Below are 23,206 nucleotides of genomic sequence, written 5' to 3'. Positions count from 1 at the left end.
CACATTAGCAAGCAGGTGGAATGAATGCATTTGGATTTTATTTTACAAGTACTTGTGCTTGACAAATGTGATTTTTAATTTGTTTTTAGGAAGAATTGTCTTCAAATATGGGCTGGGTAGATTGCTGCCAGGTTGCTCTGGTTTTATACACAGTTTCTCTGAATTTGTTTTTAATACCACACAAATTGTTTAAGCCTTTTGTTCTGATAATTAAACACCATAAAATAACATATGTTTTGTTAACATTCAGGAAATGACATTTGAGTCTTTTATTTTATTTTTTAATTTTTTTTGGCTCAATAAATTTTTAAATATATGATTATCATAACCTAATATTGTCTTTGTCTTCACTGCAGTGGATTTCCGATCAAACTTTTCCCCTTCTTTTAATACTTTAGGGAATTTTCAAACGTCGGGATGTTTGGCTGTAATGCCCCAAGATTTGTTCTCCCTGAAAGAAATCATAGTGACAATTTATTAAACTACAGAGCAACCTGGCTTTTAGGGGTCTGCAATTCTAGTTTGTGTTCAATATACCTAGCATTAAATCTTGATTCATTTCATAATTATTTGTTATATTTTTCATGCAATTACTGTAGCTGCTAGTTATCTGATTTTTAAAATCCTAAGATAAGGTTGCAATATCAAATCAGTGGGGCATTACTTTTCATGTGCAAAAAAAAGGGGGGGGGTTTAAAAATTAAAACCTAAGTTGCGCCATCAATGGTAAGTACATTTACTATGAAGAAAGTGAAAACCTAAAAAGAAATCACATTTATAAGCTTGCATTCCCATGTTTAACACCATTCATTCATTCATTCATTCATAATAAAAATGCAGACACATAGATACAGGTAGACTTTAAATTTAAAAAAAAAAACTGATGGGAAATAAAACTCCTTGGATCCAAAATGATTTATTCACACAAATTTAATAGGATATATCACAATTGTTTGGTCCATAAATATTTAGGGGAAATAGTTTCTATACAATGCATTTATCAATAAACAAAGAAACATGGACAATTTTGCTAGACCACTTACTGTACTATAAACACGAAGCTCAATATATAAGATTATTGAATTTATCAACTATATCTGAAAGAGTGCACAACTGCTTTCTATGACATGTTTGTCCCCTCTAACAGGATACACCATAAAAAGAGTTTCAGAAATAAGAGGTAAAACAGTACAAAACTAGTGAGGTGTCAAAAGGGCTTAAAACAGTTAATTTAACAAACAACACATATATCCTGATTTTTCACAAACTTACTCCCAAGTTATATCATAAGGCACATAGTAGAACTGAGTTATAATTAGTCTACTTAATAAAGTAGATCTATAGTACCATATATTGTTCTGTCAAAGAACAAAATTTATAAGTATCAATATTTTTACCTGTAAAAGTGTATTAATAAAGATATCAGCCTTACCAAGGTTGTTTGGTCTGGTTAGTGGTAAATGCCCATAAGATTATAGAAATAGGAAAAGTCAAGATTTAAGCTCCATAGAAGATGATAACCATACTTGCTAAATATATAATGGCAAACACACCTTTCTTCTATTACAGTGTTAACATTTCTTCCATCATCTTTTTTTTAAAAAATAAGCTACTTTTCTGTGCTAATTTTCTAAAAACCCTGAGCAAAGTTACAATAATGCACTTTAATGTGGGCAGTGAACTGTCAATATGTAACCACACATTTATACAGCCAAAAAAGACACCTTTAAAATATATTAAATAGCCACTTTCACCACCAAAAGAGAGATTTGATGGGGTCTAAAAAGTGGATTCTATGTGCAAAGTTATTCTTAACAATCCACTAAAAGCAAGATGTAGATCTTGACTGTTTTTTTTTTGTTTTTGTGTCTCAGACTTTCCACAATCTAATTATTTTTAACTACAATAAATGGGAACAAATGAACATTCACCACTGCCCAGACCATTCAGACTTTTAGTTTTATTAAAATTAAAAAAAAAAGAAAAAAAATGCTATTGTAAACTAGGAAATGTATTTAGATCAGCATCCACAAGGTGTTCTGAGTTTATCTGCCTCAAAGCTATCCACTGCCAATTCCAAATTTCATAGGAATTCTTCTAATGCTTTTTTCTTTTTATACAAAAGTTAAAAAATTAAAGTATATATTAGAAATATTAATGTACTAAAGATTTAAGTTCATGTATTAAACAAAGTGTCTGATACAATCTCATGAAACATCTAAAATAAATTCAAAATAGCATGAATAAAATGTACTAAAATCAGTTTCCTTAAACATCTTAATAAATTATATTTTGCTTATTTCCATCTTCCCTGAAAAAGTTTAATTCATCGAGAATTGCCTTAGTAATAAACATATGTATACTTTTAGAACTTCATCCTACACTCACTAAAGTTAATGATAAATCTCCCATTGGCTTTAATAGTGCAGGATCAGGGCCATATAGAGTTAATTGTTTTCATTTATTTATTTTTTAAATTAAAATCAGTGGCATTTATGGCAGAGAGGGAAAAAATGAAATTTTGCCTCGGCAATACTAAAACTTATATTGAATTATTCAGCCTTGTGGCCCAATCCCACAAACAGTCATGCAACAGAATAACCTTACTCATATGAGAAAACTCATTGAAATCAATGGGACTCCTCATTTGAATTGTTCCTCTGGTGTATACCTTAGTGAGCCTCCTTACATAAGAAAAGTTACTCTGGAGCATAAGCGTTTGTAGGATTAGGGCCTTTGGTGTGCATAATGCAGAATTCACAGACCAAGGGCCCGATCTTGCAGTCCTTACCTACACACCACTCCCATTAAGCCTAATCCTGCAAATCCTCCATCCGTGCCCTACTCCCATTGGTGTCAATGGACATTCCACATGGATGAATGTCTTGCAGGGTTGAGATTATTGACCTGCGTGGGAATTTTGGGTGCTCAATGAATACAGGGTCAAGCTCATAACTAATATTTATACAAGAATAAGAAGAAGAAGCATTGACACTTGGAATGCCTCTGTCTATTCCAATTCCTAATTTGATTTGTTTTGTAGGTGTGAAAAATACATAGTATGAAACTTGAATATGTATTATAAAAATAAAGTTAGACTTAGGACTCTGAAACTCCATAAATGCACATACAATCCTAGAGTAGCAAACTATTGGCTTTAAATGAACTGTCAGAGGCTTTCTCCAATTATCAGAGTGGGAATATAATTTCCTTCTCCCTCTCCTCCCCCCAAGATTCTGGAAATAAGTAACATACAATTTTAAGAGGCACTTATTAGAATGCTTCATAACTTTCCTTTCAATTGTCTGATGAATTAAAAAAAAATCCAAATACATTTTATAGACAAAATATGTTCATTTGTAATGGAGACATATTACTGCAAACTCATTTGCCAAGTGGCTGCAGATGCTACACACCAAGCTGTTTGTTTTCCCAAATATTTTGTGGGTTTGTTTAAAAAAAAATAAAGAGTCTTGTAAATAATAATAAAGAAGAATAAGAATAAAAAAAATATTCAAATGTTAGAAAAGGTTCGTTAAGGTAGTTTGTGAGGGGCTCCCGGATTCGTGGCTGTCCAAGTTAGAGGTCACTGATGTCACTACAGTGATAGTGGGATTGGTCAGGTCTGTTAAAGTGGTCGCAGTGCCGGGTGGAGTGAGAGCGCCGCTGTCTGCTGAGGGCGGTGCCGGAAGTGACGTGCCATCAGCTTTATCGACACCCCCATTCTCCTGCCGCAAAAGGTTCCTTCTGAATTTGGCTCTTGCGTTTTGGAACCAAACCTGCAAACCAATCCCAATTGATTTCTTTACCGATGTTTGCTTTTTGTTTTTGTTTTTGCTTTTATGTATTTTTTATGTTTGTTTTTTGTTTGGCAAATCATCTAAGTAACTCTACATCTTTGTTTACTACCAGTTTGCTTCATTTCCGTCATACAAAGGCATCTGTACATTAGGTCCAACACTGTGGGTGCTGATTAATGGAACATTGAAGCCCATGATGAGGATCTCTTAGAGCAGCCTTGCAGAAGTCTACTCACCCACTCATCCAAGGAGAGTAACTTTTCTGATGGGCAAGTAACATATCCTTGGGGTGGGGGGTGTTGTTCCATTACCTAGGTCATCATGGTAAAGGATGCGTAAAGTAAAGATTTTGTGCTTGGGCTGGTAAACTTTTGTGACCATTTTTAAAGACTGAAAACTTAAAAAGGGAAACTGATACCATCCCCTATAGCACTGGTTATTAATAAGGGGTTCCTAGTCCTCTTCCCTATAAAGCTGTGGGTTCATTTTAAATGTTTTAGGTGACATGTAACATGGACAAGCAATTAATGCTAATAGATTCTCTTTTTGCCTTGATCGCTGCCTTCTTTCTGCACACTGCACACAGCACTACATACCTCACTTTAATTTCACTGAGCTAGCACACAATGAGAGGGGATTTACAGTTATTTATTTTTTCAAACTGTGATTTTTTGGGGGCGTATCTTAGGTAGGGGAGTGACTAACTGTTGACTTTACTATGGAGGCCCTTAAGGATAGACATGGAGAAAGGGAGCAATCTGGTCTTGGAGGATCATATCAGCCAAAGCTTGTTTGCCATATCCCAGGGAAACCAGACTTTGCCCAACCAAGGGCCACAAAGACAACTTAAAGGGAGCCCAAAGGCTGTACCTCATTTATGTAAAATGGAGCAGATTGCTTCTATCCCCTTAATATAGAGGTTACCACCTAGAGACTACAAGTCCCAGGGTGCACTGCTTCCCTTGCAATGTCTGGAGATAGTTCCTGCGTATGAAGAATGAAGGTGATCACAGACCACATTTCAGAATTCTGTGGGCTGAATTTGGGTGGTGAGCTATACACTGGGCACTCCTGCCATTTAGTACTTTACCCATTAAGTTCTCTGCACACTTTCTAGGGACACAGCAATGTTATACTAAGAAGAAGAGATATACATATAACAGTCTAAATAAGGGAGATACTATTGTATTGGCAGGGGGAGGGGAGTTTTGTCAAGCCTGTGATGGTGGCTTCTTACCTGCAGAACTCTCTTGGTCAGGCCCGTTTTCTGGGCAAGCTGCTTGAGGTCCTTGGCATCTGGGTTGTGGTTGATAGCAAAGTAGGACTTCATGGTGCGGAGCTGGTGGTGTTTGAAGGAAGTGCGCATGCGCTTAGTCTTCTGGGAGGGGGGGTAAGGCTGCTGGTCTCTGTCCAGGTGATCTGCCTCATTCTCATTACAACCTGATCAGTAAATAACATGACACAACAAGGAGTTGGCTGTGATCATGCATCATACTGTAGTAAATAAAACTAAGGCAAGTTTCCAGAATCATACGCTCTTTTTGGAGAAGAAAGAGGGGACTGAACTAATATGGTGTCGGGATGGGCATGAAGTGGTATTTAGATTTACAAATAAAGGTCAGGAGGATGGCCTTTTCCCGTTCTTAACATTTATTATATCCCTCAGGCTCACACCTGCTAAGGAAACAGTATATTGAGGGCAGACCTGCCAAGTTTCACTCCTTTGGCATTAATTTTCAGGTCCCTCTGGTGATGAAGGGTTTTGTTATGTTTCCAAAGAATCATTTAAAATTTCACTCATTGAAACCGCCCTCGCTTGAGAGAAGAGTAAAGATCAAACCAACATTTTGAATCTTCCCAAATCACCAGCAGGCAAAAAAAAGCAGCATTAGGTGGGAAGGCTTGTTTTGACAAGTATAAATACCGAACCATTTGCGGATAAAACGCAAAATAAATGCATTTGGATTCTGCCTAGAATTTTATATGAAAAACGTTGGGGGTTGGTGCCTGCAGTGTTACCACAGCTATATTGGCACCTACATAGACCATTCTGCAGAATGGCCAACTTACCAGACCACAGAGCTGAAGATGTGCCTTGATTTGATGATGTTTAAAGTTGTTAATGTGACTTTGCATGACAAATATATTGCAGATTACTGCCTCACGGGTGTGAGTTGCACACCAGGCCAGTGGTAGTGCTAGGTATCTGGTGTCACTGCCTATGCTTGGGACAGGAATGAGACAAATACCAAGAAAAATAACCAAGTCATCCATGTTTTACTTTTAGGCCTGAAAAATAATCTGATCATTTTCAGGATTATATTTTACAAAGCTAGCTCAATCACACAGAGGGCAAATCTGATTGCCACAGAACAAACAACATGAATTTTAAAAAATCTAATTTAAAAATTGTAAAGAATGTACCATGTAAATTAGCCCTGGCTTCATTAATTCTTCATTTGAATTTATTTTAGTCTACTTCCCTACAGTTGGATTTATTAACTAGTCTTAGCCAACTCTCAGTGTCCCCCCCCCACACACACACATATATGAAAAGCACACAGTTAGCACTTTACATTGCATCAGTCAGTAGAACCTCTGAGACTTGCAGTGCTAAAAAGAGGCAAAACAGCTTTCAACTGCCCCAAAAATAAGAAGCTCAAGTCTTCTCAGAGCTCTGCTCCCTACTGAATTAGGAGACAAGTTTACAGTTACATCTGGTAGCTGCGAAACACATAAACAAAGGATCAGGTGAATGTTCACCCAGGATGGAAGCGATTCTAGCTACAATTATAGTAATATCTGTACTTTCAAATAAAATAAACTGACAGCTCTGAAACCATCTGGACGTGGAAATTACCTTGGAAGTAACTTAGGACCAGGTTTCCAATATTTTTACTCTTGCTGAATAACACTTTATTCCACATGCAGTCCTACTTCCTTCAATGGGACTGTTTGAGTGGTAAAATACTGTTCATGGTGAACAAGGATATCAAAATTTGGCTCTAAGAAGTTATTTTAGCTAATCACAGGCCATTTTTTATTAAAGCATTCAAGTTATGCGGCAACAATGCCTATTTATCTGACTGTCTAGCCAAGCCTCTTATAGCACATGGTTTCTGAGCAGTTATTTATTTATTATGGCTTGGCTTTTCCAAAGGTGCCTAGGTCAATGGTACATGGGCTCATAACTACCTCAGGTGCCTTTGAAAATCTCAATTTATATAATAATTACACCAGTCTGTTCTCTAAATGGCTGAAATAGCATTGTGTGGCTTAAACTCTTACATTATTGCCTGAAAAACTAGTCTATAGCTAAAATTCAGGCAATACATTCCTGCATGTTTCTTTGCACCATCCTTTTTTTTTAGTGGCCAGCACAATACACTTCCCATTGCCAAGATCTCACCAAATACACTTTGCAAAGTGATTACATTTACACACCATAAGGGATTGAGTTCTTGAGCAATAGCTGTGCAAAACATTGCCCTAGGGAAAGAAAAATTGCCTTTATTTTGAGATAATTTACATTCTTCAGATGTGATGACCTTTCTGTCCCTTGGACAATTGTTCAACACAATTGCTCTCAAAATAGAAATTATTTCTAACATATGGTAGCTAATATGGATCAAGTAAATTATTTATAGGACACTTATCACTGTAGTATCTGAGCCCCTCACAAATATTAATGGTGTTAGCTTCATAACCCTCTGAAGTATTGTTAGGTCTCCAGTTTATAGTTGAGGAACAGAGAAACAAAGAGATTAAGTGATTCATCCAAGGTCACAAAAGAGGGCTGTGTCAGAGCCAAGAACAAAACCCAGTTCTCCTAGAGCCTACTCCAGTGCCTAGCCACAACACTCTCCTGCCTCTTTATGTGTGCGCGAATATATAAACTATATACACATACATACACACATAATCTAAGCAATATTCATATAATCTTGTTTGAGAATAAACTTTTTCTCCATTGTATGGTCAAATTGTTTGCTGAAACAGGGGTAGCAACACATTTAATTCAATTTTTTAGAAGTTTGGGTTGTTTCCATAATGTCCTACACCTTGCAGTATGAATAGGATGATATATGTGTTTTGATTAAGAAAGCATCTTGATTTATTGGAAAGGTAAGTTTTTGCCCCTCTTCCGAGACTCTTTCATCGTCAGTTACCACTCTAGCTTTTAACACAACAAATAGATTCCTTTGCCTACCTTCAGTGTGCAGTCCGAAACTTGATAAGTTTTAGCACAAATACGTTATGGAAATGTTTAAGTTATGTTCTAGTGTTCAGAGATGTTTTCACAGTGAATTACAGCTAAGAGACAAAACAATCACTGAGCACTAGTGTCCACGTTTAGGAACCCATCAGGGTCTAAAATTGCAGTTAAACAGGTCTAAAGACATATATTTTGACTTTAGTAATGATCAGGCTTCTGATAAACATAGTTCTTAAACGAGTTTTCAGCCTTTACCTGAGAAATATGCCTGCCTACAGATGCCACTAGGGGTCACTAACACATTCATTTAGCTATTTGAACACTTTGGAGTTTGAAAAGTGGGAACAGACTTGGAATTGCAATATTTTAGAGGTGGAAAAAACTTACTGGCTTTCTTTCGTACAGAATTTAATGAAATACCACCAAGGGGAAAACACCTTTTTGTTCCCTGTCACATACAATTGAAAGTGATATTTAGTGAGGTCTTCTAAAACCAAATCCATCCTGCCTGACAAAATACTTTCACTTCATCCTTTCTATCCTGTTGTGTTGAATTAGATTAGAGAATCAGTACCCAGGTTTCCAGCTAAACCGTTAATAACACATGCAAAAGGCCAGCACATGTTGTGGCTAATATCTGAGAGAAAGATATCCTAGAAGACTGCCTTTTAGACTCTTTCCTGCTTCTGGAAAGTGTAAGTGTCCCACTTTTCCGATTGCTCTAAATTCACGCTTTGAATCCTCTATGTCTATTTCTATTTAGATTCGTTACCCTTTGGAGACAATTACATAAAAGAATAGTTCTCAATCGTGAAGCCAAAGGCGAACGAGGAAAAATGTATTTTTTTTAAATGGCTGCCTACTGCAGGGGTGTTTTTTTTTCTTTCAAATAACAATTATATCTATTTCATGTCATTCTATAAGCATCAGAGATTCTGTGGCTTTCTTGAGTGTTAAATTGGTCAATGGTTGGAATTATCAGCGCTAGACCGTCTTTAGTTTAGTTGTAAAATGTACTTTCTCAAGACCACGTGCCAGCACTGGCTTTTCATAGTCTTCCCCCACAAAAAAATGACGTTAAAGCTACAGAAATTATGGTGTCTGATCTCGACTGACTCGAAAGAAGCCGGTCCGAAGTAGCTTCGCTTTACTCAGACATTCCCCCGTGTAAACTCTGCGTTCCCATTTGGGTGAGCTACGTTTTGTCTCCTAGTCCTAGATGCGGCTTCTTAAGCTCCTTTGCAGAGAGTGGCCCCGCTAACTATCTGGGGACGAGGCGGAGAAAGAAAGAAAAGACTTTTTAACTTAACATACAAACGCAAACACCACATTGCCTTCATAAAGGCGTTGCACTTCGCCCCCCCCCCCCCATTAGTATTCAAAGGGGTTTTGCTGTAGTCTATTTTTTTCGCCTTTCCCCAGGCTTGTGAGCATAATTATCACAGGGAATGGCTTCTAAATGTTTGGTTTCGAGAGGTCTGGGCGAGCTCGGATGATTGTATGCGAATAAGGAATAACATGGAACCCAAACTGAATTCCTGGCTCGCAATCCCGAAGCGGGTGACCGGGCTACAGGTTCCCCTTCCGTCAGAGCCGTTCGGGACTTGATTAGGAACTGCTCAGTGCCCAGGGATTCCCATGTCATCTTCAATTAACAAAGAACAATTAATGCACTGATTGCCCTGGCTCCAAGGGCCACGCATCAGAGGAGCTGAAATAGCCTCGCACAGCGCTAAGCAGTTCCACACTGAAGCCCTCTTCACAAAACCGCCCCAAAGAGAAGTGGCCGCCCGGGGAGGACTGGGTTGTGCGGGCTGGGGGAAGGGAGAGGGAGGACTCTTTGCGTCTCCGTGGCAATGGGGTGAACTCGGGGGAGGAATTGCAGGCCGGAGTTGGTGCGTTGTTATAGCGCGCAGAGCAGTTTCTTCCAACTGAAATAGCCGGGTCCCCTTTTCTGTGCACCCCTCCGCGGTGACCGCTTTGTTTCATTGAGCCCAGTTGTGAGCCCTTGAGCACCCCCAGCTACAGGACACGGACACACCAGCCCTAGCCTTTCCCAGGCACACTGCAGGTCACCGCCCAAAATTCCGTCCCCCAGCTCAACTGGGAGTTAAACGTCTTGCTGCCTACCCCGGAAAACACAAAGCTGCTCACTCTAACAGCCCCCCCACACACACACACACACCTTTCTTTCCCTGTTACAGGGCAATTTCACGAATAAATGGAGACTCACTACAAACATTCTTTGGGGATCGGTCATTTTTAAATTCGGTTTAAATTCGGGCAATTCTTTCGTCTGCAGGTTAGTGGAACTCCGTGTGACTTGCCTGAAACGATTTAATTCGGGCCCGTGGCGCTTTCTAGCGCAGAAATAGTTCTGATATTTGGGTGACAAAGGTACTAAAGTTAAAAGCGTTTCAGATAATAACGCTGTTCCAGCTCAGCTGTTGTCCCTTCCTTTCATTGTGAACGGAACAGACACGCCGTTTGTTAGTTAATCTGCTTCTTATTGCCCCGCTCTAGGGAGCTGTTGGCGGAGGAGGGGATAGGGGAAAAAAACTGCCAGCAAAACGGGAAAATATTCAGCCTGAGGAATGAGTTACAATAACTGAGTATCTACAGATTCACGTGGAGGCCTACGGAAATCAGACATGTTTCCTCCAGAGTTATATTCTGTTGATCAGTTTAGGTGACCCTGGATTGGGGTCCGAGTGGTGGAGGGTTTGATTTTGAGACAATCAAAGCAAGCACATCTCCCACATTCCTACAGAGAGGTAGGGCTGGGTTTGGGGGCGGGGGCGGGGGTGTTGTCTTCACCCTGGGAAGTGACTGTGTGGGTATTTGACATTAATAGAGGAAGACAGCTTTTTAGAAGGGCTTCTGTTCGCTTTCCTGCAAATGCTCCAACCCTCAGAAGACTGTGTGTTTGATTTTCCAATGGTTAAGCAAGATTTGGCCTGGATGAGTTACAGATACACTGCCTGGCTGGGGAGGGGAGCCTGAGAAGGCCCCTTTCTGTGGAGCGGAAGGTTCAGGGCCCTGTTCTCACCTGAGTTGTAACTGACGATGTCCACTCCTAGAGCTGGGCTTTTTCTCTTCCTGGGTCTCCCTTTCTGGACTGTACCAGTGCCATTGAAGTAAGGCAGTGCCAGCCCTCCGCTCTTGGCAGCCAGCTCAGTATAGCTCAACTGAGGCGGGTATTCGCCTTGCAAAAGGGTCTCGAAATGGGCCCTGCAGTAAACCAGGTTGTCCTTCATGCCAAAGTGATCGCCTGTGGTCAGAGTCTTGTTGCAGGTGGTGCAGGTGAAGCAGCTCAAGTGATAAACCGACTCCCTGGCTCTCATGACCATTTCAGAGGCTGAGATCCCAAGGTGGCAGCGGGCACATCTCTGCACGGAGAACCTTCTGAAGGAAACAGAAAAGTGGGCATCAACCAGAAACGTGATAAGTCCTGCCCAGCCCCCTGGTGCTGCCCAGCTCCCCTGACTTGAATCACATCCCCTCTCCCTTCCTCCCCCCCACCCAGTTCTGCTCCTGAACTGAGAGCCTAACAATATTTGCTCCCCAAATCTTGCAGCTGGACCCCTTTCTACCCAACCCTCAGAGAACGGCCTTCAACGTAGGCCTCTCCTGAAGCCCCAGTCCTGGCCAATGTAAACTCTTTGGGCTTGTTAGAAACTCTGTGTATGAGAAAAGGAGAATGGGCCAGAAATAGTCCACTTTAATTTTCTTCAGGAAACTGATCTTTCTGCCTGGATTTTTTTTATTTGACAACTAGATAAAATTTGACAATCTCGACTAGCGTTAATAAAGATAAACAAGCAGCATTGGGAGAAAACTTGTTCTCACTTCCCCTTCCTTCCTTAAACCCTAAACCGGACTGAGAGGCTGGGAGGGAGAGAGAACTGGGCACGGTGGGGAAAAAACAGAAAATCAAAACAAATCAAGCAAGCCACGAAACTGCGCTCTGCTGGAATTCTGCCTGCCTAGAGCCGCTGGCCGATGAGAATTCAAAATCTAGCCGTGAGCTGCAAGGAGTTGATTTGATTTAGCAGAAAGGATGGTTTGTTGTACCAATAAGAGCTGCCTCTGCTATTCTTTACAGTGTCTCTCCTGAGCTTTACCATTAGCTTAGATACCTGGCCAGTTCAGGAGGGTGACCCCTGCTCTTGGGAAACGGGAAAGAAATATACACGCTACAGCGAGAGCGAAACTTTTGTTTGAAACTTTGGCAGCGATCCCACAGCACCTAGACTATGTGGGACTCTGTCTCCTGTTGTTGTTTATACCTTACCATGCTTTAACATCGTGTCTCTTGAAAATGTCGATCCGTATTTTACACGTGCGAGATTTACAAAGGAGGCACATTTGATGTACTTGCCCTAAAGCCACGTGTATAATATGAGGAGTCTGCCTCTAAGAAGCTATCCCGAGCTGGACATGAGTGGTTTGGCTGCTGCTATTCTGGGAAGGACTGGGCATTTGAACCCGTAGGGACTGATTGCTGTACCTGTAATAATCCTCCTTGCAGTAAATACTGCCGTCCTTGGCAAAGCAGGTGAGTTCTGACTCCAAAGCCAGTTTACATTCACAGCATTTAAGACACCTGAGGTGCCATTGTTTGTCAACAGCCAGCAGGTAATATCTGTCTGAGATCTTCCCTCCACAACCAGCACACAAAGCAGGCTTCTCGGGGCTCATTGGGGGCATGTTCTGCAAAACAACCACACAAAAGTGGATGAGAAAGCAAATCAAGACAAGCGGGCGGTGTGATGCTTGGACTGGGACTGCCGCAAGAACCAAAGCCTGGGCTCACAGAAAGAACCCCCAGCTGTTTGGAACCGAACTGGCTGCATTTGCTCTGGCCTTTCAGGTGGCCAGGCTACCTCCCCAGGGGACACGACTTGGGTGTTTAGCCCATCAAACCTTCTCTAATGATGTAACTTAATTTCAGTACCTATAGCCCGGTGATTAGGCCTCACTAGGACACGAGAACTGATTGTTTTCTAGTCCTGGGGAAGTTACAGAGTTGGCCCTGGCTTCCCCGTTAGTTTTAAAATTGCACCCTTTGGTGGTAGGAAATCCAGACTAGTGAGTATTTTATAAATAGGAAAATATCGCCTTGCTGCCCTAGAAATTTGCATCAGTGGAGACATTCCCAATTCGAATTCCTGTTTAAATTTGAATACCACTTAAACTATTTAAAATCCCTCCTCTAAATGCAAATAGCCCTCTTAGAGCAGAAATGAAGGGAAAATAGTCCATGAAGAATTAATGGAGAACAATCAAAATGTTGGAGAGTGATCCTAATGAAAAGAATGCACAGGGAGGGTTTTTTCCCCTTAAATTATTGCCTTTTCCTTTCATTAATAAACGTTTTCAAGTGTCTGTTGGCCTGTTTTCCATAAGAAATCCCACTAATAAGAAACGGAGATGGAGGAATAGTGTACATACCAGAATAACCCCCCAAACATGAACTTAAAATAGTTGTTTTTTTGTTTTGTTTTAGGAAAAGAAAAAAAATCCATCTGTTCTTATCACCGAATTCTTTTTAGCTGAAAATGCAAACGCAGTTCAGTGTCTTTCCTTTTTGTAACAACTGGGGGGATGAGTTGAATTCACATTGCAAAACCCTCAGGAGTTTATTTAATAGGAGAAGGGAGGGAAACCCAATAGCTCAAAGCAGTAGAGCAGTTCCCCAGGCGGTTACTTTGTGTTCCAGTGCTCAACGGAAGTCCTACAAGTAGGAGAAATGCAGAAGCTCGCTTTGCAGAAGATATTGCATGAAGCTAGGGGACCGTTTCTCCAGACGTGGGGTGTTATCATTGCTAAGGTTACAACTCGTTTGCTAAGAAAAGAGATTATTTCCAGACAATGTGGCCGAAGAAATAACATTCAGCAGGGCTGCTCCCTTTTCAAACATTAAAGCTACATTTTTACTTTAAACACCGCCCCTCGCCCCGAAGAAAACAAACAATTTTGCAGCGAAGATTTCTACAGTCCAGTTTGGAAAGTGCCAGGGCTGCTAAGGGTAAAATGCACCTTTTCAAAACCCGGCCTGTAGCCCCTTGATAAATGAGAAAGCCAGGCTCCCACTGAAAACTATGCAGGAGTCAGAGGTCTGCTTCGCTATAATGAGTTAAAAAGTGTTCCTCTTATGAAACTTTAAATATTTTCCCTCTTATGACTCAGACGAGCACACACACACAAATATTAGACGAATGCATGTCTCAGCCTCCCAGCATAACAGACTCCATTAGAGAGCCATTGGTGTTTAACGTGAGCCTCAGAAATGTTTCTAAACTTAAGGGGTGTAAGGGAACGGGGGAGGGAGGGAAGCAGAGTCTCTCTTCCCCCAGACTGTGTCTATGAGGATGCAGGCTCGTATCTTGCAGTGATTCCCTTTAAAGGGGTGCTAGCTTCTTTCTTACCGTTTCCCGGCCGTTCATTTGTCCGCCTTTGGCCAGGCGGGACTCGGTCTTGGATCTCCTCTCCATCTCCTCCATGATTCCTTGGATGTGGCCTCCGGAGATCCCGTGGAAAAGCATGGCTGGGGGACGGAAAGGACAAGTATTTTCTTCTGCTCTGCACCCCACTATTTCCATATACAGACCCCAGAGTCTTTAGATCATCCAAAATGTCTACACCAAGGCGCACGGCGCAGGCAGGGGGAGATTGCAATAGTGGCTTCTCTTTGCACAAGCACCGAGGGCTTCCTGAAGATGTGCAGAAAACAAACAAGGGGGAGAGGAAAAATAATATAATAAGAATAACAAAACAAACAAACCAAAAACCAAGCAGGAGAATCTGTTACTGCGGTGGAGAGCGGGGGCTCCTGACTGAAGAGACTTGGAACTAGGGGCAGCCAAATCGGTCGGGAAAGGAAATAGTTTTGAACACAAAGAAAGCAAAAAGAAGTGCTATTTTCAGCAGTCCCTGGTTGCTTTAAAGTTCCCAGTGCCTGTAGGTTGGATTGGGGACTGCTGCTTTCCGGAGCTCTGTCCAATTTGTTAAGAGACTAAAGCCAGCCCATTTTTGATAATTTAGTAGGAGGAGTTCTCTCCCTAGAGCTACCACTGATTTTTATTCAGACAACAAAGACCTGTCATCCTCCTCTCAACCCCCGGTGATAGGCAAGCAGTGACAAACATGCTAGTTGGGGATGGTGGGATCTATACCCCCACCCCACCCCAAAAACACACACACATACAGAGAGAGAGAGGAGTCCCAGCTAACGCGTGTTACAGGGACAAGGGAAATTCAGAGCACCCTGTGCAGGGTTGCTGAGCTGAGAATTGCGGCTGGACTGTTTTGGTGGGTCTCTCCCCCTGGCCCCCCCTACCCCCAGTTTACCCATAGAAGTGCAGGATCTTGCAGTGTTTATTGTCTCCCCTGGCGGTGCTGAATGGCCAGGGCCGCCTACAGACCCCAGATTCACCCCCCTTTGGGCCCTTTGGTGGCGGCAGGAAAATGAGAACACCTTTGTAGGCGTAGGGTGGAGGTTACTATCCTGGGGAGCGGCTGGACGTTGCTAGCAGCGTAATTAACCAAAGAGCATTAAGCAACCCCCCGTTATTGTGTCCACAGAAAGGATGCTGGATAATTAGCCCCCCTCGTCTCGGGTGGACCCCGGCTCCCATGTGGAAGACTTAGCCGCAGACCGGGCAGAGATCACAAGCTGGGGATAGCGCCAGTCACCTTGCTCCTGCCCAGCCGCCGGGGGATCAGTAACCCCCCTGCACCCGCTGGTGAAGTTTAAACTTCCAGCCGTGTTAACGTCCCGCTGGGCAGACCCCCATCCTTAGCCCTCAGCCTCGCAGTGCAAGCAGAGCCCAGCCGGAGCCCCAGATTGCCCCGTGAGCTGGGGGGTATGGGGCAGGGAGGAAGCCCGCGCTGGAACCATTGCCCGGAGCAGCGCTGCAGCCGGGGACCACAGCCCCCGAGAGAAGCGGGGATTTCAGCTGACTGCCCCGGTGTCAGCGAGCGCTGCGTGCGGGGGCTGGGTGGGACAGCCAGTCTGGGCCAGCTCTCGCTTCTCCCCACTTACTTTTCACACCATTCTCCGCCTTGCCTTTCTCTGCAACAGCTGCAGGCTGTTTCCTGACACCTCAATCCCTGCTGCAGGATCTTCCTGGCGGCGGTTCTGCTCCCCTGGCTCCCTTAGGGGCCTTCCGCCCTAAACTCCAGCATGACTCGTGAAAACACCCCCTTCAGCCCCCATTTCCTTTCGAACAGGGATTCCCCACCCCCGCCCATGTAACCCCCAAATCCTCCCTTCTCTTTCGCCCCAAGCCGCTGAAATGAATGTTATTTGCAGATTGAGTGTTGCAACATTCCTACCAGTGCCAGAATACAGCTCATAAAACACAATTTCACACAAAGATGGAGCCAATCAAGTGAAATAAGCCGGTATTTTTTTCTCTGTTGGCACACTAGATCCTGGACAGCAGGGCTGCTATTTACTGTAAGTAATGTAATTAGCCCTTTTGGATGGAAATCAATTTTTTTTTGTTGTTTTTGGTTTTTTGTTTGTTTTTTTTTAAATAGGAAAGTAATTGCTATAAAACGATACGGCAGACACAAAAGGGTCAGGGGATTCTCCCTTAAAAATGGGTAGGTCCTCTCACAAATCGCAGTTTCCTGAAAAGCAGTCAACGCCTGGAAAAAAACGGGGGTGGGGATGTTCAGAGGGGTAGGTGTTCCTTGGAGAAAACAAGTCAATTAGCACAACAAGCCACAAGAAAGAGGTAAACAAGGCGATTCAGTCTGGGCTGCGGGTGTTGTTTGCAGTGGAATTTCGAAACTTTAAAAGTATTTATTTATGTATTGCCGTGCTGCCCAAACCAGGCCAGAAAATGAAAAAGTTGCCCCCCCACCCCCAAGAAAAAACAGTTGGGGAGAAAAAAATACACAATCCAGGATTGCACAGCAAGTGTGGATAGATGAAGCTTTAGGAAAGGAATTCAGAAGCAACGGCTTTGGTGCCTAATTATAAAGATTGTAATGGAAGAGAAAAGGGCTAATTGCTGAAAGGAAAAGGACGAACTCCACTCTCCACAGAGAAGAGATTTAAACCGTTTGCAGAACGTGTGTGTGGATACGTGCACACACCGATTCGAGAGATTACGTGTGCGCGCGCCTATGTATACAGTGTGTGTCGTATTGTAGATTACAGAGCTATTTTGGAAATGATTAAAAATCTATTCTAAACAGATGGATGATACAAATATCCCCGTTATCGTTGTAAATCTAGTGAATTCGTCTTTGCCTAACTTGTTCCTTTATCCCCTTCCAAATATTCCCGTAGCAGTGGTAACAAGCCATGACCTAACTCACTGGCTTCCCCGTGTCTTCGGGTTTATGAGAACGATCAAGATTGCCCCTCAAGGCCCTATTTTCCAGAGTGGAAGTTGCTTGCGTTTGGAATAGATACGTGCTCAAAATGTGCCCGGACTCAGCGTGGAGGGGACCCTACTCCGGTGTGTGTTTGTTTCTCTCCTCAGCCGGGACCGCTCGACCCCTGTCCTATGTGTGGCTGTTTCCTGCCCGACTGACTGAAGCTGAGACCGAGCAAACTCATCGCCTGTGCCCGGAGCCTAGAGAGGAGTGATTTGGCGCCAGCGCACCTCTGGGACCGCACTGAAAATAAAGGCTAGTCTCCGTGCCCGGAAACAAGTTCAATGAGCTGCAGGTTTCCCTCCACCAGGTCACTCAAACGAAAGTGGCTTCTTCTTGCCCTCTCTCCTTGCCAGCCAGCCCCAGCGGAAGCGGCGTTTAAAATACCAGCTCCCGGGCGCTTTCAGGCAAAGTGCTCTTGAAAAGTTGAAGCGCTCTCTCCCCTTTTCTTCCCCATTTTGTCTGCTAATGGCTTTTTGCTGGGTTCAATGGAAAACGTGCAGGTGCAGGGGGAAAGCTTCCGAGCCAGCCAGGGCGTTTGAGAGAGAGAGACCAAGCGAAAATATATATATATATATATATATATTTCATTTGTTACATTTCTATCACTATGTTAGCTCAATGGCGCTATTAGGAATAATTGGGCAGATCCCATAACAAAACTCAGAAGTGACTAAACCCCTTACAATTGGGCGCACTTAATTAATTAGAGCCCTTTCTTTCTGCTCCATCAGCTAGGGTGAAGGATACACTAGCTGCTGCGGCTGCTCCAGCAAAGAAGGCCAGGGATTTCTTAAGCCTTTTCTCGTTCACATCCTAATGTTGGCAGACCACTCCTGACCTAGAGCGATACTAAAAGTTTGTTGCTAGCATCAAACGTGATTTCTTCATTTCCAAAAGGCCCGTAGTAGACCAAGGTAAATCTGTTTCAATATTCTTAAGATTTCATTTCTCTTTGTACATTGTAACTCTGCTGCTCTCAGGCAGGTTGGTGGGCAACGGACAGCTGGCTCCCGGTGGAGTTTTGCTGATTTGGTTGGGTGGGAGAGAGAATTCATCATTTAAAACCAATCCGATAGGAAATTTCACATCCAATCGAAAATTCTCCTCTGGGAATCGATTTATCCCAGTGCCCCACTGATTCTGAATTTGGTTTCTCATTTCACACGGCCTTTCTCCCCCTCCCCCTTCTCTCTGTCAATGACATTTTAGGAAGAATAAAATGGTGCTGAGTAATATCCAGGCTATGTTCATATCGTGCTATGCGATTTTAGATTTTCCCTTTCAAAGACAGAGACAGGGTGCGGCTTGGACTCCCTGATTAAAGGGGTGAGATGGATTCTCTTGTTTTTGAGATCATCCCAGCAGGTACAATGTTCCCTGTCTCTGTATCGCGACACTGAACGCTTTGCAGTGGTCACAAAACGCGCCTCCGCTTCAGCGCTTCCATGGACCCTTCCCTGCGACAGTTAACGCCACTTCCAGCTTTGCAATTAGCATGCGCCCGGGGCAGATTTCGTGCATGCGAATGCGATCATTTGGATCCGTTTTGCTATCGAGACCGTATTCTTTTTGCCACGGGCTACTGCCTCAAGCCTGTTAAAGCGTGAACGGATCTTGTGTCTAGTTCTGAGGATTTAGGACAAGGTCTACATACAAATTAATAACTGACAAATAATAATTAGAAGAAGGGGGAGGGTATTCAAGCAGGCGGGCTCTTTAAGCAGAGGAGGTTTTGCCTTAGTCTACCTGAAATCAAGCGTTTGCTTGTTTGGGGAGAATGGCACCCTGGCAATGCCAGAGGGTGTGTCGGGCTGGCTGCTTAATGCTACTCTGGCGAGCCGGATCAAGGGTCGGACAGCTGACCACAGACACAAAACCGAGCAAGCTGCGCCCCGCCTCTTTCACGTGCCCGAACTTTTCCTGCAATTTCCAATGTAATTAACTCCGGAAAATTAAATAAATTAACAAACAAGCAACCCCCCGAAGCAGCAGCACCATTGATCCTGGTGCCTTCGAGTGCGGTGGCTCCAATGAAATCTATTTTCCTGCCCTGGAAGGTAGTGATGGGATAAATGCTTTTAACGATCAATTTAATCACCCCACAAAAGCCGCGGCTAATACAAGCACAAAGGAGGAAAACCTGAACGTAGTTACATCCCTTCTGCAGTGGCCTCAGACGTCGCGGCTTTCAGCAGTTAAATGCATTGCATTTTGAGGAAACGATATTGTCGTGTAAATATCCGCTTCGATGTCAGAAATAGCCTCTCTGCCAGCATTGCCTTTTTTCTATCAGGTGAAGTCTGCTCGGATTCCCATAAATATTCTACAAGCAACTTTCGAATGATCCAGAAATGGAGAAAGCTGGTGCATTACAATCTCAGAGAGTCACAAAATCAGCTTCTCTTCCCCAGGCTGGCGGTACGGTGGCTCTTGGTCTTTGAGTAACACAAACACGGATTATCTTTATCTATAGAACAATTGGAGGAAAAAACCCGGCCAGAGCAAAGTGCTTGTATCTCCCGGTAACCTGGAAATGTGCATGTATTAATTGGCTTGAGGAGAGGGTATTTTAATTACAAACAATGCGGCACCGTCATGCCAAACACATAGCCAAATGGGGAGTAACCACGAACACATAATCACACATCCAAAAGAAAGAGGCAGAGCAAGATTATAGTCTAGCACCGAACTGTGTTGAGCAGCTCAGAACTGTTAGCTTGTTAATTGTTTTCTATGAACCTTGTATTTGCACCCTGGTTGTAATCAGAACAAGGACGCAAGAAGCTTCCCAGGGAGCTGGTCATATTTTAGTGTATTTGGTAAAGAAGCTTTCCAAAAAAACAAACACCAACCAACCAAACAAAAAAACAACCAAAACCACTTCCCCCCTCCCAACCTCTCTTTTATTAAGAAGAATGGCTTAATCTTCGAAGGCTGCTATTTCTAGATTAAAACACACTCACATGCACCAAATGTCGCTTGCGAATACACCTGGGGAAAAGACCATTCTGTGGGGCTCACAAAAAAAAAAAAAAAAAAAAAAAGGCAAGCAAATGACATCGGTGAGGTCTAAACAGCTGTATTCTTAGCAAAGACTCAGGCAGGATCTTACCTTAAGACCTTAGCAGCTTCCTCCAAAACTGGTCCCTTCCTAATGACTGAGGAATGGGGTTTTGGAAGGAGAGGAGACGTAGTGATCTAGCCAGTAGATGGAGGTTGTTCCTTGTTCCTAGCAGAGAATCCCTGTGTTAATTAAAATCAACAAGCTGCTTGGTGGAAAGATATTTTTCCTCTCCCTGCCCCACGCCACAGCTTCCACCACAGAATTGACGTGAATTTCTAACCTCTGACCTCTTACCAACAGACACTTTATACCTGCCCTTTACTTTTGTGTTTACTCTTCAAAATATTTTTAAACAAAACAAATAAACAAAAAAGCGTGAGAAAAAAGAAAACCCACCTCCCCAAGGTAGCTGGTTTGCGGGGTTTTCCTGGCACAGCTTTCTCAGTCATCTCTCCTGATATAGCGCTCCCTCCTCAGTAATCAGGGGAGGTGCTAATGGGGAACGGGTTGTAAATAAAACTAGTAAAGCAAATAACATATTAGGGTTTGTTTTTTAAAAAGCAGCAAGGACTGGAGGGCTGTTCAAATATTGCACTATTTCCCCAACATGTCATCATTTCGCTCTTTGCCTAGTCACAGCTGAGCAGCAGCTCCTCTGTGCTGGGGCCACCTCTGTACTTTTTTAAAAAACCGTCCCGAACCAGTCCTGGAATGTATCAACCCTTCCCACTTTCATAAAAAGAACCCCTCTCAAATGGAGTCTCTAAACAGCAGACTTCAGCCTGATGTGATGTGGTATGATGTACGGATGTATGGAATAACCTCGCATTGCCAAACCTGATGAAATTGGGAGTTGTCATACAATACAGTGCAGCCAAGCCTCGGATAATTGTAAAACTGAATCTAATTTAACCCATTAGAATAAAATCAGATGCCAAGAAGAATTGGAATAATTGCTTCTTAGGTGAGGGCCTGGATGACAACTGATCCACTGACTCAAAACAATAGAAAAAATATGGATCTGAGAGTCATTTTTAAGAGTCATTCTCCTTACAGGGCCATGCAAAAACCCAGCACCGCCAGGAGCCCAGGGGTTTCAACCATGCACTTAGGGGAGAGCAGTACACCCGTCTTTCTCACCAATTGTTTACAGAATGGTTTTCCTGGAAATGGGTTCCTGTAAGAATCCTAACGGCGGGGGCAGTTGGTTCTGGGTCAGGAATACTAGATGATTCCCCCCACCCTTCCGCCTGTGACAAGTTTCAATTCATCTCTCCTAAGCAACGTGGTCATTTAGTGTTTGTAGCCAGCGTGATTCTTTATTCCAAACAGCAAAGAATGCTAATGATCTTACAAAGTCAAAAATAACGCTTTTGTGGTACAATCATCGACAAAAATCTGTAAGTGTCTGAAAGCAATTAATCCATCACGTGCAAGGAAGGTGCAGCGCCAGGAATGGGCTAGGGCTGATCATGCACTCTTTGGCAGTTCAGCAAGTTTCCCCTAGTTTGCCTAGACTCTGGCAGTTGTGGTAGTTGTCAACAAACAGCTGCTGGTGTGAACCGAGTTCATGCTGCAGACAAAATAATAGCATCGTGTCACTGAAGTGTTTCTCTCCACGGCACGACTTTCAGCATGTTCTTTAAAGGGGGATCTCGTCAGTAATCCCACGTTGGTGAAGGCTCCGCTCCTGGTGTATTTAATCTCTCTCTCTCCGGTCCTTACAAATAGCTAGATGGCTTATAATAATGCAGGAAAATGTCATGCTGAACGCTTGAAATCAGAGTTTCAGGGGTCTCATTCGGGGAAGGCTTGTTAATTTCAGTTCCCATAGTATTTTAACTTGGACCTGCAGTAAATACCGCGATCTCGTGTTACAGCAACTCATCTGAAGTTACTGATTGAGCAGGTGTCAAGGAGGGAAAGTAATTAAAGTGCTATAATACTAAAAGCGTTGCAATCTTTTTGTAGGATGGGTATTTTGTGGGTGGGTGATAAAAATAAATACAGGAAGTTTGACTTATTGACATTAAGGAGCTGCAGGTCTATTTTATTTTCATAATATGCATGGAGGTGACACGTTTTTAAAAAGTTGTTAATCGAATCCACTTACAACCAGGGAGCTTAAAGCCAGCGCTGCCAACTGCAAGAACAATCCTTAATAGTGAAGAGCTTTAATCACAGCATCGGCATCTCTGTATCTGCTTTGAAATTGGCCATGTGCACGAATAAATAGATAAAGGTATATTTAAGTGGGCTTGTTCTATTTTGAAGCTTCTTGGGACACTGCACCTTCTGTATCTTTTCTTTTCTGTTTACGTTGAAGGAGCCTTTTTCTTGCCCCATGACAATACATATTAATGCATTGCTGTTATTGCCAGGCTGTGTCTGCATTCGCTACTTTGGCAGAAGCATTATTCCTCTCACAAAATAGAAAGGGGGCAAAGAGAGATTCCATTCTAAAGTGAGCTCCAGCAGTTTATATGGCCAGATGTATTGCCCTTTCCATACGCAAAACGCACCCAAAGGAGCCTTCGATGCATTTTCCCTATCTAACAATTTCGTTTAGAAAATATCATATATATATATATATCTTCTTCCAATTACCGACGCCCTAATGGGAGCAGGAGGCCGAGGAATATGCAAGGCTTATAATAAGCTACCTGCTGCGTCATGCCTAAATAATGTCATGCTTTATTTCATTGATATTATTGCGGAGATGACATA

The 23,206-nt window shown here is 42.8% G+C and overlaps 1 protein-coding gene across 4 annotated transcripts; it reads right to left on the bottom strand.

Annotated features, from left to right (window-relative positions):
* Positions 1-345: 345 nt before the first annotated feature.
* On the bottom strand, positions 346-15,307 carry LHX9 (LIM homeobox 9). Of its 4 annotated transcripts, none has more exons than XM_077824459.1 (6): positions 15,286-15,307; positions 14,448-14,566; positions 12,527-12,729; positions 11,066-11,421; positions 5,038-5,240; positions 346-451 (listed from the first exon to the last, which is right to left on the bottom strand). In XM_077824459.1, the coding sequence occupies exons 2-6, from the start codon at positions 14,562-14,564 to the stop codon at positions 395-397; spliced, it is 936 nt and encodes a 311-aa protein (XP_077680585.1). In that variant the 5' UTR covers positions 14,565-14,566; positions 15,286-15,307; the 3' UTR covers positions 346-394. The 4 variants fall into 4 exon arrangements, with proteins under 4 accessions (XP_077680585.1, XP_077680584.1, XP_077680583.1 ...); XM_077824457.1 differs by lacking the exons at positions 346-451; positions 15,286-15,307 and adding exons at positions 3,522-3,779; positions 6,626-6,631 and having other exon boundaries at positions 14,448-14,564; XM_077824458.1 differs by lacking the exon at positions 15,286-15,307 and having other exon boundaries at positions 14,448-14,621.
* Between the last annotated feature and the right edge of the window lie 7,899 nt (positions 15,308-23,206).

Source organism: Eretmochelys imbricata, chromosome 8 (genome assembly GCF_965152235.1).
Source record: "Eretmochelys imbricata isolate rEreImb1 chromosome 8, rEreImb1.hap1, whole genome shotgun sequence".
Taxonomy (NCBI): Eukaryota; Metazoa; Chordata; order Testudines; family Cheloniidae; genus Eretmochelys; species Eretmochelys imbricata.
The sequence above is the reverse complement of the archived record's forward strand: the minus strand, read 5'-3'. Positions and strand labels throughout refer to the sequence as shown.

Excerpts from the sequence above, each read along its gene's own strand:
- LHX9 (XM_077824456.1), bottom strand. The coding sequence starts at position 14,621 with ATGGAAATAGTGGGGTGCAGAGCAGAAGAAAATACTTGTCCTTTCCGT. Across the intron at positions 12,730-14,447 it reads AAATGAACGGCCGGGAAACG|AACATGCCCCCAATGAGCCC; the intron begins GTAAGAAAGAAG and ends GTTGTTTTGCAG. Across the intron at positions 11,422-12,526 it reads TGCAAGGAGGATTATTACAG|AAGGTTCTCCGTGCAGAGAT; the intron begins GTACAGCAATCA and ends TGTTTCCTTCAG.